General features: G+C 38.1%; 1 protein-coding gene across 1 annotated transcript in view; it reads left to right on the top strand.

Moving 5' to 3' along the window:
- The window catches only part of ano2b (anoctamin 2b), a 91,247-nt gene extending 82,786 nt beyond the window's left edge, over positions 1-8,461 (top strand). The window contains exons 26-27 of the mRNA XM_042511446.1: positions 4,843-4,948; positions 7,317-8,461. Of these exons, the coding sequence (XP_042367380.1) occupies positions 4,843-4,948; positions 7,317-7,697 (487 nt within the window). The 3' untranslated portion in view covers positions 7,698-8,461. The remainder of the gene's footprint in view (positions 1-4,842; positions 4,949-7,316) is intronic.
- The last annotated feature ends 6,988 nt before the right edge of the window (positions 8,462-15,449 follow it).

Here is a 15,449-nt window from a genome sequence, read left to right as displayed (position 1 = left end):
CAAATTCAGTATCTCTCAGATTTAAAAGCTCATCATGGAGTACCTGCACGATGAGCAGAATTGTCACGCAGAAAACACGTCATGTCTTCATTGCCTCGTCTTCCATGTTTGGCACGTTTTTCATCTTGATTTTCTGTATTTTTGTCTTCTGCTGGGCCATGTGTTTATCATCAAAAAATGCTCTCTATATATCTATAGCTCCACATGACGAAGATCTTCGTCGATAAATCTCAACCACGGTTATCATTTCCATACATTCAGTGATTTAGGAGGATGCATTTTTCTTCCTAAAGATGTTATCTTGATGAATAGTGACATGGGTTGTCTCTCAGTTTTCTCCTTGAAAGGAGTGTTATATGTTGTACTTGGCATCCCGCAGGGAAAGGCTGTCACTTTTAAAATAGCTATATGGGAAATGATGTCCAAAAATACTGTAACATATAGACTTGTGGATCTCCAGACCCAACTCTTAAGCCAGAGTCTCCCTAACTTTCCTTGCACACTCTATGTCAATCTAAAGACATGAATAAAGTATTTTACAGAGCGTACCTTCTGTGTAGAGGGTTGGTAGATGCTAAGATTACTAACATGTGATGTTTCTGTTGGATCTCTGCTCAGATAGCTGCTCACATAGTCCTTGAAGCAATCTGACTGTGCTGCACGTCTTCACATCAGACCCTTGTTGAGAAAAAAAGTTCTGATTCAGATTATTTTGAACACCCATGTCAAAATCGAATCAATAGAAGATTTTGCATATTTTGCATCCAGCTTCAATGATTCCCTGTGTTACATGTGTTTTTCGCTTCTTAGATCGGTGTTTAGAAGAAAATGGTGTAGCTTAACAGTACAGACCAAATGAATAGGACAATAGTTGGAAAACAACTTTATTGTTTTTGTATTGCTTTTTGATAAATGTGATTATGTGCAGCATGTTTTTAAGCAGCTACAGACTCCTCTCAGCTGTCAACTCTGGCTGCTTTGCTGAAGAGATTTTGATTTTGATTGAATCCTGCTGTGTTCTCATATATATCCATATGTGAATAACTGACTGCATCCTACTAGATAAGTTATAAATAAACCCTGAAGTGGAACATAAAGAGGGCAAGACCCTCTTTGGCTTTTTTAGGAGTGATTGTATCCAACAGGAAACCGTTCGTTTAAACTTATCCATCACCTTGGCTTTGTACCAGGAATTACTGTACACAAATATATACATACGTTGGTGTACTTATGATAATGCTGGAACCATATGTTCTCATTTATCTTGTTTTTATTCAGTTTTTTTTATCCCTTCGTGCAGGCACCAACCATGGCTGCAGGAATTTGGCATTATGTTTTCAGGTACCATTTTCGTTTAGCGGCTTGGACTTAATGATGAAAAAATTAGATTTTGGTGGGTAAAGGTCAAGCTCATCGTAATCTTGTCCATCTCATGCTCCTGAATGAGATATCTCGAGAAATTCTTGAGGGAATTCCCATAAATTTGGCACAATCATCTGTTATATCCGAAAGGTCAACTTCACTGTGACGTCATAATGTTCTACAAAAACTCTTTTCTGGCCATAACTCAGTGCCATAACAGGAAGTGAAACACTTGGTCAGATACTGAATTGGTGACACTTCTCTCGGGTGCCTGTTTTGAAACTGTGATAGTACAGATCTTGTGTGCTGCTGGGTTGGAGACATATGTGAAGCACATGTTTGTTTCAGAATAGGTAGATAAGCATTGTTAACTGTCATGGCTACATGGGCTAGGCCTCTCACTGGTTTTGCTGGTTCTCCATTAGCTTCCTGTTGGCTTTAGAATTGGTTTTAAGATTTTACTGATAACTTTTAAAGCTCATCTAAGTGTGGCCCCAAGCTACATAACAGAAATGTCGACCCAATATGAGCCAGTTAGCAGCCTTATGCTGCATTTCCACAAGTCAGTTCAGTTCAGTTCAGTTCATTACGCAGTTTTTTGAGTTTCCATTGTGAAATGTTGTGGATGGTACCCTAAGTACTTTTAGAACCGTCCCCATTTTTGGCCATCTCTCTGCTTGGGGTACCTAGCACACTGATCTTGTAATAAATAATGGAGCTAGAAACGGTGCAGTCTGTCCAGTGGAGAATCAACACTGTGTGCTCAACTGTTTATACTGTGACATGTTTTTCATTCATTAGTAAACTATAAAATTAAAATGAAATAATGTTTCACAGGCTCTACCAGCTGCTGGAGATTTAGAAAAAATAATTTAATTAACAGGGCAACACACCTTAAAATTCAACATGACAACTTTGACGATTCTTTCTGTTTTTATTGTCTCTCTTGGATGACATACACTTTTAGTAATAAGTGGATCTTTAAGTCTTCAAAAAATGACATTAGTTGTAACTGGATTGTGTACACGATTTAGGTACTTGGTCTTAGGTGTTACTCTTGGTTCCACATTTATTATACGGTAGGCTTTTGATAGCTTTAGATCCTCCCGTAGGGCTCTTCTCGCTGCTCCAAAGAAGAGGCTTAAATCAAAAGGTAACCGTGCTTTTGCCATCAGGGCCCCTCAACTTTAAACAACCTGTCTGAGGAAATAAGGCACACAGAAGCAGCGACCTCTTTTAAATCATTTATCAGAATCCCTTTTTAAAGACTTGCTTTTAGGTGATGCCGCAGCTTCTTATTATCTGTGTTCACTGATTATATTTATAATTCTTAATTATAATTCTTGTCTGGCCTTTGATCAGCATTGTTGTTTGGCTCCTGTTATTATATTGCCTTGTTTTTTTTTTGCCTCTGCTTAGCTTTGTTTGTCAAAGCACCTAGTAAACTCTGTTTTTTAAGGTTCTATATAAATAGAGTTATTATTATTATTATTTTATTACAGGAGTTTTGACACACTTGGATGCAAACTGTAACTGCAATTTGACTTTAGTGCTCGGAACAGTGAGCTGGTGACAGACAGACAGAAAGTAACAAAAAAGTTTTTATTCTTCAGACACCAAATTTTGCAATTGTGTAGTGCTCCTGAGAGTGATGGGCCACTTTGACACTCAGTCATTTTCTTTTTACATCTGCATGTCAGACAGCTCGACTACAACTTGACATCATTTTACTTTGTTCTGATCTTTTCTCGTTGCGCCGGAGCCAACAGATTCAGCATCAACAGCTCTGGCGCCTGAACTGTCCGACTGCCTCAAGTTACATTGCACAATATTTTCATTTTTATGGCCTCTTAACATGCAGTCTGTGCGCTTAGTGGCAAGTGATACACTGTCACAAGAATCATCTGTGACTCAGCTGGCATGACGCATGATAACAGCCTGTCAGCACCAAAAGCTGATATTTTAATTTAAGTGATGTTTCACCAGTATTTCTTTAGTGAGACAACAAAGCATAGCAAAAATGTGACCGAATCAATAAAATGACCTAATTCCATTAATGACTAATAAAAGACTAGTTCAAGAATTGTTTTATTTATTTAGATCCTCAATTTCCTCAAGTCTTGAAGTCAAAGAATAAACACGCTTCAGCAGATAAACAGCTGTTTCATGCTGTGTGTGTGTGTGTGTGTGTGTGTGTGTGTGTGTGTGTGTGTGCGTGCGTGCATGCGTGTGTTGTACCAGACAAAATCCTCTGCCTGTCCGCTAACATTAATTCTTTCAGTCTTTAATCTGATAGCCAGCTATAAAGTAAACACATCTTCTCTGTCTTTTTTCTGTCATCTCTTCTAAAGTTCCTTTTTCTCTCTCTTTATCTCAGAATGTTCCTCTCATTTGTTTGCCTCTGTTCCTTTCCTTTTTCTTGCTTACTTGTTCTCCTCTCTCTGATTCCTTATCACCATTTGAAGCCATTACTTCGACATGTGGTTTGAGTTTTCTGCTTTTTGTTTTGCCAGCACAATAAAGAGTGTTTACTACAAAGAAAACAGAGGAGAGGGACCCTAATAAATTTTAAGCACTTTGAGTCGGGGCCCAAGCTTGCGTGGAGGAGTGGGATGTTGTAATGCGACCAGATCTCAGCCAGGTAGAGATAAATAAGAACAGGGGAGAGAAGGTTGTCAGAGGCTCTGAACTGCATCTGCGATCGCCTGTCAATCAGACAATGCGGAGGCTACCTTTCTTGTTTTACCCATTGATTGATGTTTTATTGAAATTTATTGTATTAGGATAAACCTCTTGAGATGCATCATTTCATTTTCGAGAGGGTCCCAAAACAAATATTCATTTTACGAATGTAAAATAGAACGGTATACAAGACAGTGCAAGACAGTGCAATAAAAAAAAAATCAAACAAACAACAAACCCACAAAAAGTAGTAAGCGAAAATAATAATAATACATTTTTAAAAATAATGTGTGTGTGTGTGTACATGTACAATTTTAAAAACACATACACACACAAACAAGCATACATACAAAAATTATTAATGTGTTTTAAGCAAGATGACATGAAATAATGACAGAGGACAGATATTAAGCGAGTGAAATAATGAAAGAAATCATATATTTTATGGTAACTTATTTCAATCTGAAGAAGCTAAAAACAACTTTTTTAGACAGCAAGGTCACTACAAGAAGGATCCAATCCAAAGCTTCTTAGTGAATAAATATATGTATCAGGCAGAAGGAATCATTTTAGACAGTCAGGATAATTAAAGTTGATGCATTTGAAAACAAATTTAAGCCAATGGAATGTCCATCTTCTGCCAAATATGTTGTTTTTGTCAGTGATGCTGTTTTGTTGTCGTGTTTCTCCGTGTTACTGCTCATACTAACTACCCTGTTGATTCCAAACTAAGCTCCACCAGGTGTGAAACAATCAAACAAAAGAAATTACACACAATCACACTGTTTTTTTTCTCAGGTACAAAGACTACAGGGAGCCCCCCTGGTCTCCAGACGCGTACACGTTCTCCAAACAGTACTGGTGTGTCCTGGCTGCAAGACTGGCTTTCGTCATCCTGTTCCAGGTATGAGCTCATTGTGTACGCTGGTCAGTTTCAATCAGCTCATAAGTCTGGGGTTAAGACATTTAAGACCGTTTAAAAGCTCTTAGTCAGACGTCTTTAACAGGTGCGTATACATGTTGGGAACTTTTCCAGTGCATCATCCTCGTCACTCTGCAGTGTAGTTTGCATTTTTGCGGTGTTCTGCAGCTAAATGGAACTGATCTGTAAAGACAGATAAAGTAATTGTGCGTGTATTTGTTTGGGCCAGTCTTTTTTAATTAGGCGGATCCCAGTGAACTGTCATCATGATCGGGAATCTTACCAGATGACTCAGTCAGATAGCAACCAGCTCATCTGATAAACATCCGTCTGTCTGCCTGCACGCCTCCATCACATATGTCTACCAAATGTCCTTCAACAACTGAAGATTTTCTTCAGTACTACTGAAGACAAATTATCTTTAATTGTGTGACACCTGAAAAGAATTCAGGAAATTCCTCTTTAATGTTTCTCATGTTTTAGATCAGAGCTTTTCAAGGGAGCGTGGGAGGGTTGAGTAGACGTGGAGGCGTGGCTGAATCGACCATTGGGGTCACCGAGGTCAGGACCTCTGTATTTTTCTGAGGTGTATACCTAATAATAACTTTGGTGTTGCAAAATGCAGTTAGGTTTTTCATTTGGCGAGTCAGTCTTGAAAGGTGATGAGCTGTTCAAAATATTTAAATAGTATTGCGTCAGATTTTGCTCTGGCTTCTTTCTTAAGTTTGCATTCATAATAATACATTACTATCCTCATGAAATGTACTGAAACATATGTATGGGGAAATGGACAGGTGCATGCCAGTGTTCTGAAAACAACAGGGCATTAATTATTGTACTTTACTGTAAGTTAGCCCCCCAACTTAGCCTGCTTACCAACACAACCTGTAGCACTGGTTATTAAAATACACTTACAGCACCGAGTTGCTGCTGCTTTGTACTCCTCGCACATTAATTCCCTGTATTCCGTGGAGAAATCATAGAGAAAAAAAGCTCCTTATATTTCCAAAACTTCCCTTACAAATGTCACATTTAAAGTTTTCTTTAGGATGTATAAATCAACAGGCACATTGCAAATAGGAACTCCGAGTAGCTAACTTTTAATAGTGCCAACTCTTTAAAATGTAATCAGGTCTAAGCCAAAAATCAGGTTTCATGTTGTAGCTCAGAGCGTATGTCACTGAATCTGACATTATACATTCTTTATACAATCATCAAGTCCCTTAAGTTATGCAGCCTGCAGTTAACAGTAAGAGTATGATTTCCCCCAAATGGGGTTGGATAAAGAATAATTGGCTTTAAAAAAATCCTTTGATGATAACTTTTTAATGTTGCAGTATTGTTATAGTTCTCTGACATTACTAAGCTCAGAATACCCATGTAATCAACATGGTTCATTTCAAAAACGTGTTCTAGATCCTAGATTCCTTTAACTTCACAGACTCAAAAGTGACTTTAAACTAAAAAAAGACTCTAAACCTGCAGGTAAACAGTCTGCATGGATAGCAAAAGAGGCGGGAATGCAATATTGGGACACATCTGCCATGATCTTACAACAATAAAGCTTTTTATTTGTCTTCTCTAATCTGTCTTCACCATGTGCAGACATCTGTTTATAAGACTTAATGTTGTCTGGACCTGATTCAAGTCGCTAATTGAACTGTAGACAATAAGTGGCATGTGAAAGAGGAAGTTCTGACCCATATATTTGCTGGCTACCCCAGATCTCCAGAAAGAGACTTTCGTATTGTCACTGTCGTGAGACGATAGCTGATGGTTTCTGAGAATGCTTTTGCCGTTATCTTGCACAGCAGCTAGATTATTGTGAGTTCACGAGATTACAGAAAAAAAATGATCTTGTCAGGCTTCAAGTATTTCATTCGTGTCAGCCACTCAGTGTCCTGTGAGGAGCGGCAGCTACAGGTGTGGTTTCAGTGTGAATGACAAGACACACAGAGGCAACTGTGAGTTCAAAACAACAATGGTGACAATGGCAGCAAAAGAGGTTGCTGTAGATGTTGCAGTAGCATCAATTATATCAGAACTGGAGCGTATTTTGTCATTGAAAGAAGAGCAAAGAACGTCACTGAAGGCTTTTCTCTATGGAAAAGATGCTTTTATTCTCTCTCGACTGACCTGTGACAGATGGATGGTTCATCCAATTATCTGCCAAGTACTTTTTGAAAATGCCTGCCCTTTACCAAACAGTTTCCAATAATGGTTTCCTAGTTCTGCTTCACAAACCATTTGGCATGTCAGGTTACCTTTATCGTCCATCTTTCTTCAATTTTCCTCATACCATTCCATCTTTTCCTCTATCATACACGCCTTTCTCCTCTTCCTCCTCCAGAATCTGGTGATGTTCCTCAGCCTCATGGTCGCCTGGGGGATCCCCGACATTCCCAAAACCATTGTGGAGCAGTTCAAACGCGAGAAGAAGCTCCTGGTTGACGTCTTCTTACAGGAAGAGAAAGAAAAATTCCAGCTCATCCAGAGCCTTTTCTCCAAGGACACCACCCTCCACCCAGACAGCCACACTCTCCACCCAGGTCAGGGCTTGACCATCCCGGGCCGCTTCAGTACTCTACCCTCGGGTCTGACGCAGGGCTTGGCCGGAGACGGAGGAGGACCGAGGGCGAGGTGTAGGGCCGCCAGCTTCAGCCAGTTCACCGGGAGCATTCCCCCATTGGCCAGAAATGAGAATGAGAATTCGAGACACACGGCAGTGTGACTTGTAACACACACATCTGTAGGGGCGCCTCAGCTGGGCCTCGGGACTGGAGAACATGTTGCACGGGTGATTGGGTCCATGAGTGTCTTTGCCTGTGTCTTTTGTGTCCCGGTGTGTCTGACACAGTTGTGCTGTGATTTAAAAAAGTCACAGCATCACTTTGAACCAATCTGAATTCATGTCTGCGCTGGTTGAATGGTGTCTGTGTGTTGTTCCTACTTGTACCGACTGTTCACCTGGTAAAGTGTTATAATTTTTACTTTTTGGTAAAAATAAATTATTTAGCGAGGCAGACTTGCTTCATAGCGTAGACAAGCAATAATTACAGTTTTAGGCTGAACAACTGAATATTACAAGAACTCAAAGGAGACTGGAGATAAAGAAAGAACTGTTAAACAAATGGACTGATTCAGTGATGAACACTTAATAGATTGACGGACTTGGGCTCGGTACTCGGGCTTGGGGCTGTCCGAATTTTCCTGCTTTATGTGCTTATGCTCTTTATGTTTTTTTGTTTTTAACAGACTTCGTAGCGGCTACAGCAGTCCACATTTCCTGTACTTTTCAAGACATGGTACCGAAAACACACATGAGCCTTCCAGAGGAGCAATTCATTCACTGTTTTCCAGTTAGTTTTTCTCCGTAGAATTCAGGAATCGTTTTCAGACTGTACTGAAACTGTAATGTTCGTCACCACACAGCTACTGGTCATTTGTTTCTCTGCTTTTGATGGACGGGTGCACATGCCAACGTGGCACACTGTTGCATGCCACTCATAGATCATAGACAGTCCAAGCTGTAAGTTTTAGAAATAGATCTGTGAAGCAAATGTTTTCCCTGTTAGCCATATGGACTTTACAACTGTCAGTTGAGTACAGAGTGATTTAATAGTCACGCTTCTGAATGCAAAGAGAAAGCCAACTCTTTTGCAGACTGTGAATGCGAGTGAGCTAGAATTGATCTTACTCACAAAAACGTCCCTTGACAATCCTTTCTTTATTACAAAACATCAGTCTGTATTTTCCCTGCAGGTAAGTAATAAATCTGGGTCACTACTGCGCAAAAATAGAGGGGCTGCGTCTTGCATAAAAGAACTTATGCAACGTCTGGCAGTCATGTTTGAAATCTTCAGCTCTCGATTAACACAGAGTGTCAACATATTTGGTTTAGTACAACTGAGCTATCTGTTTCTGACAACCAGTCTTCTCATCACTGATAAATCTGATTGATTTCATGTTTATATAATAGCTAGCTAACAAAGACCGTCTATGTGGTCAAACAATCGCTGTATAGTTGTTCACAACTTACTAGCATACTCACTCAATTAGCTTTTTTATGTTAAAGTCAAACTGAAATTTGAATTCTCACTTTTTGTGTTAGGAAATACAAGTTATAATAATGAAGCTAATGTGCATGATTTGACATTTTTCATGAAAAGGATAAGATCTTTTTTTGGGCACATTAGTGCAGACTGTTGGTGTTGCCAAAGCCTGTTTCTCACTGCACAAATAACTGCTAACACTGTGAACATCTGGCTTTTTAAATAATATAATGGGAAAGGTTATGATTGGCATCGGAAGCACTTTGTGGTCAAACGGCTATATCGGCCAAGTGGATCAGATTCTGGCAGTGCAAGGAATCATTTTGTTGTGGTTTGTGGCGCTTTATTAAAATGCATCCACTGATTTATAGACGTTTCTTTCTTAATGTAAGTTAAAGAGGAAAAGCCTTTTTCAGCTGCAGGGCATCATGTGATGCTAAAATTATACTATTCCAAAATTTGGTATCATAGTCTGGCTCACTTCCTGGGAGCCTGGTTAAAATTAGTGATATTAGAAAGTATTGTTAATATTGGACCCCTCAATTTACCAGCAACGACATTGTTAGTAGGGACCAAAAACTCATGCCCCAAATGTAGGAGGTGCAATCAGGACAGAAAAATTTCTAACACTTTTATGTCTTCGTTTGGTAATTCCAGCTGGGACCAAGTATGTGCATAAGTTGAAGCAAACACCAGTGATGTAAAGAGTATGTAGATTTCTTAGCAAAAATGAATTTAAATTTCAGTTTAACTTTAACCGTGGATATGTCTAAGAGACCTGGTTATGGCGTGGAACTGTGAGTCCTGTCCAGTCTTGGTGGCCAACATGACTTTTCGGTGTAAATGCCTGGTGGTTAGTTTTATATTTCTCTAGCATGACGAAGGTATGACCTACCCTACTCTGTCTTACTCTACATCTGATTGCCTTACCCTGACATTCTTACCCTAACCCCAACCAATCTAATTCCTCATGCTTAGACATAGCCAGCCCAGCCAATGAGGGCAACGAGCACTTGCCAATCAGAGGAAGAGTAGTCCTGGTCATGCCTTAGCCATCCTATAAAAAAAATAAATAATTGGGGCAACAGGTTAGCAACTTTCTTTAGAATAAATTTTCGCCATTGTGGAGCACCATATCCAATTCTCATAATGATGTTAAGATGCCGACATGCTGTAAACCTTCAGCACTGTTTCTGATGCCTTGTAACTGCTCTTGTATTTCTGATACGACAAAACACGACATCTGTCTGCTCAGTTAGGACTCAGTGGTATATTGTTACCTATAAATGTATTCACATTGACTTTAGGACAAGGAAATTGTGATAGTGGTGTTATGCTGGTTTCTGTCATTCAAGAAGATAAATGTTCATCCTTACCTGATCCTTTCCTCACTTACGCTGGTGTAGAAGTTCTTAAATACATGATTGTTTGGTGGATTATGAAATAATTTTTACATGTTGTGTGATCTGTTTGATTTTATCTCATCAGTCTGTTCTTTTTTTTTATTTTGTATTTGGGCCTTTTTTTTTGACCGGGTAGTCCTTTTGAGATTACCCGGTTAAGTGGAAATTCCTCAGAAAATAATAAACATACAAGGCTGAAGCAGGTTTCTGTGCTTGCTAGAATGCTGCATTGCAACCACTTTGACAACAATATATTGATATAATTCTACAAGTACAGATATTCAAATGTATTCACTTTTTTTTTTCATGGACATCGTATTTGTGATTATTTCAGGTGCCTGTTTAATCTTGTTGGTTTATCTGCTTGAGGAACCTCTTTATCTTTTGGCATCAGGTGAGGCGAAAGTCAAGGAAAACTATGTCTAGGCTTGATTGGTCTTGGCTGGACGTTCTTAGTCATTCAGTAGACCAGGTGTACAAAAATGGCAGCTGGTCTAGGAATGAGTCCTGCCAAAATCTTCCACTGTTCCCTCCTGCCTTTTACCATCTTTGCTTTTCCACAGGTTGTCCTGATACAGAAGAAAATACAAAAGTAAGTGGACTGCTCACTCAATGTTAAACATCCTAAATCAATTGTAAAATTACATTCTGATTCAGATGGAAAACCCCACAATTAAAGTGTCTTCATGGTAGAGAAAACCTGTATATTTCTTGCAAGATAGTGGAACCCAAAACAGAAATAAAAGAAGAAAAAAGTGATTTAAAAAGTGACTTAACCTGCTTTTCTCAAGTGCCCAGACACACAATTTGGATGCTCATGATGAACTGTCAGCCAAACGTGTAAGTAGACAACTGTTTCTTAAAACAACTTGAGATCATAATGATATATCAGGCCTGTGTTTCTAGGATTATTTCTGCCACCTAGTGGTCAAAAATTGCTTTAAATGCAGTTTTAAATGTCTCATTGTCTAATTAAGCCTTTGACCACTTCATAACGCAGACTTTTGAACCAGTTATTATTGTTGGTTTTATAGTTGGCTAGAATTACATGTAAAGGTTAAGGAACCTTTTCTGACATGAAGTGATAAATCAAGATTTTTTTAAAAAAATTTGGCACAAACTTCACTTGGACTCCAATGAACTGATTAGATTTTGGTTGTTTTACAACTCCTTGCACTCTTTTACAGTACAAAGAGGGACACCAGCAATGTTTATTCACCTTTGACCAGTTAGTGTATCCACACTAAAATATGTGAAGTTGAGTGCTAACCATTTGACTTATTTTTACATTCATTTTTTTATTCATGCTATTATTCGTTTTCATGCTTTTGTCTTTTTGCTTTTGTGCTATCTCGACACCTGGCTCTGGGAAAACAGTTGAAAATCAGCCTAAGGCTAACACTTACACATTTAGAGCATTGTTTATTAATGTGTACTGTTTCTGTAAAAATGAAATCAGAAAGATATAAATTAAGGATGATAACAATTTATCAGCAATCGATTAATTTGTTGTTAACACGTTTTTTATCAAACACAGGACATTTAACCTATTAATCGATAGCTGTAATGCTGTCAAAGTATATGCAATATGTTGTAAGCTTTGATTGAGGAAAACACACATTTAGTATTCTTTGAAATAAGCAAAGTTTTTTTTTTCAAATTATGATTAATCAATCATTACTTTTTTTTTTTTTTTTTTTTTACCAATAATCAATTATGGAAAGTGCTTATGATACGCAGGCCTGAAATAAATAAATGAAAGGAGTGATATCGCAATTAATGGCTGATTTCTAATGCAGGCCAAATTGCAGGCAGTCAAGACAGCTGGGGACTGGAAATTTTATCCTATGACTGATGTTGAAAGAAAAAACAAAAGTAAGGCATTTACATTGAGTGTTCTGGACAATCTCCTAAACTGAAAGTTTGTTTGATACATTTAGTTCAACAGATAAGATGGTAGAGCTTTAGGCAGAAGCTATAGAAAAAACAATAGGCCTACGCACATTAGACATGCTTTTTTGTCATATGATGTACTGTGAAAATCCCTAATCTTTTAAAGTAAATAATTATATACTATGTTGCTTATCATGAAACTGTGTTTTCCCTTTGAATGTACCAGAAAGTTTACTTTATATGTCAACAAAGCATGAAATAAGGTACAGAGTTTTCTTTTCTCTGGCCATACAGGAGCTCTTGGAGGTTTCCTGTGGTCCCTGAATGCATCTCTGACATCATTTCCTGTCTGGAGATTTGAAGTTTGCAGCTGTTGGCCCTTTTGCTTTTGGGATTTAAATGTTTGTACTTTAAGCTATGAGCCTTTAATTCAAGACAGGACTTAATCATTTTGAAACAGGTATGTTGTCAGTTCTTCATTATAAGCAAAAGTGAATGTTTAGTGAATTCTGCGTTTGTTTTGAACAGCAAATACTTGCATGAATTTGGAACATTTACAGTATATATTACAAGTGCTACCCTATAGGTGTTACGCTTTGTTTTGCACAGAGCCATGTTTGAATGTTTTCTTCTGTTAGGTAACTAGCATTTGATGGTTTTGGTGACACAAGAGCTAGCAGATCTTGTACTGTTGATTGGAGAGGCTGAAGTTGGATATTTCAACCACTTATTATTTGGTTTTAGGTATCCATTTCAACCATTAATCTATCCTACTTAAATCTGACTGTTTCAAAAGTTTACTCATTACTCTAAGCAGCCTATTTCAACTGTTTTTCTATGACTTTAAGCTAACTGTTTCAGCTAAGTCCATTAATGTCAGCCTGCTTTTAGCTGACAGATCCAACTGTTTATACATTACTTTTAGCTATCTTTTTGAACTGGTTATCTGTTTACATTAGCCTTTTTTAAGCTGACTGTTTTATCAGTTTATCCTGTTATGGTTACCTACTTTTAGGTGACGTTATCAATCATTGATCTAGTAGTCTGCATTTGTTACTTTTAGTTAATTATCCCAACTGTTTATCCATTTAGGTTAGCCTACTTTTAGCTTACTGTTTCAAATGTTTATTCATAACTTTAAGCTAATTATTTCAACCATTTCTCTTTTTATATTACTTTTAGTTGAGAGTTTCAACTATTTATTTATTAAATTATTTCAACCATTTATCCATTAAACTTCAGCTTCAACCAGTTATTCATTACTTTTAGCTAACTATTTTAAGCAATTATCTATTTTTGTATTTGTAATTATATATTTCTGTCAGCCTACATTTGTCTGACAGTTTCAACCATTTAATTAAGCAAACTACAGATATTTCAACTGTACAGCAATCAGCCGTCTCGCTAATAATTTTATCCATTTATCCATCAGGGTTAGCCTACTTTTCGCAAGCAATTTCAAACATTTATCCATCAATGTAAGCCTACTTTTAGCAAACTATTTCAACCATTTAGCTATCACTATTTCAGCTGTTTATGTAGCACTGTTACCTTTCTATTTAAACTTTTTTATCCATCAGCCTACTTTTAACTGACTGTTTCAACTGTGTATCTCACTGATAAATGTTTGAACTATCCATTGCTCTCATAGCTTTTTTACTATTTTAACCTTGTCATTACAAAATAAATCTATGTTAACATTTCATGTATCACTTTGCTTTAGCTGTTTCAGTTTCTGTTCAGTAGAGGCTTTCTCAGTACTTTTTCGTCTCATGGAATCATAAGTTGTATTTGTTAAAATGAGTTGAGCAGCAGCTATCCATGTAACCCCTGGGCGTCCTTTACTCCTGGTTTGGAGTCACCACTATTGTGCACTCCTGATTGTGACTTTTATGCTTTTATGCTCGCAGCTGTGCGTGTTTAAATGGAACAACAGGTAGTTTCCCTCTCTGTAGTATGAGGCCAAATTGACATGCGACCACAAGACGATTAAGCGAAACCTCATGGCAGAAAAATGAGTTGAGGTTAGCGCCCACGCAGTGGGGGTTGGAGACTGTTGTGCATGCATATATATGAATCTAGCAACGTCTTGCAATTGCAAACTTGTCCTTGAAGGCCAAATTGTCTGCCTCATCCTCTGGTACGAGCCCATTCCACCAGAAAACACTCAATCAAACATGGATTTCAAGCCTTCAAGATCCTTGAGCCCTCTGTAAACAAGTTAAAGGAGCAGCAGTATATGCACAATTTCAGACTACAGTAACTTTTTAACATGGACACTTAAAAAAGAACAACATGTGAAATCAGCAGCAACTGTGTCGGGTCACAAGCTGCTAACATGATGGTTACATTAAGATCATGATCAACACCAGCTGTTTAGTTGTGGGTGGTGGTGGTGGACACGTTCATACTTAACAGCATCCTGAGTAAAACGTTATGGTCCGACATTTAACATTGAGCTAAGTGCTTTACATTTTTCAGTGAAATATGGAACCGCAAAGCAGCCATATGGTGGACATTTTGAGCTTAATGCATATTGAAAACAGCCTTTACGTTAGTTAACTGTTCTCCAAGAAACCACTGCTGTGCTCTGATGATGATGCAATAACCTGCAATTTAGCCAAATCCGGATGTGCGGCAGATTTGAACCTTTACTCCTAAATCCGATCTGTCAGTCTGAGTGTGTGCATATAACTGTGTGCATTTCCAAAGAGGATTATGTAAGTTGAAGGCTTGACTTTAGTCTATATTCTGGTCATTTGACAAACCTTGCTCTCAGTGACCAGAGGCACGTAAATATTTGGGTCTTTATAGGCTTATCTTTGGCATGAGACACAAGCAGAACGTAAGCTGGTGGCTGGTCACACTCCAGCATGTGTGGAATCACACATATCTGTGTGAGTCTCTTTTTCTTATGAAGCCAAAAAAACAGGATAACATGTAAAAAAAAGAAAAGAAAAGGAAAGTGAGTGAATGGAGTGAATAGATAGATATTTTAAGAATGGGACAATCAAAGAGGCCTGTTTTGGTGGGTCCCACTGGTTTTTCTCTGTGGCGTAGACCTGGGACCATATTCAGGTACAATCTGCAAATAATATTTGAGAGCTCCTGTAGCCTGAATGACACTACACCAGA

The sequence above is a fragment of the Plectropomus leopardus genome, chromosome 22 (assembly GCF_008729295.1).
Source record: "Plectropomus leopardus isolate mb chromosome 22, YSFRI_Pleo_2.0, whole genome shotgun sequence".
NCBI lineage: Eukaryota > Metazoa > Chordata > Actinopteri > Perciformes > Serranidae > Plectropomus > Plectropomus leopardus.
This window is presented reverse-complemented; position numbering and strand designations above follow the sequence as displayed.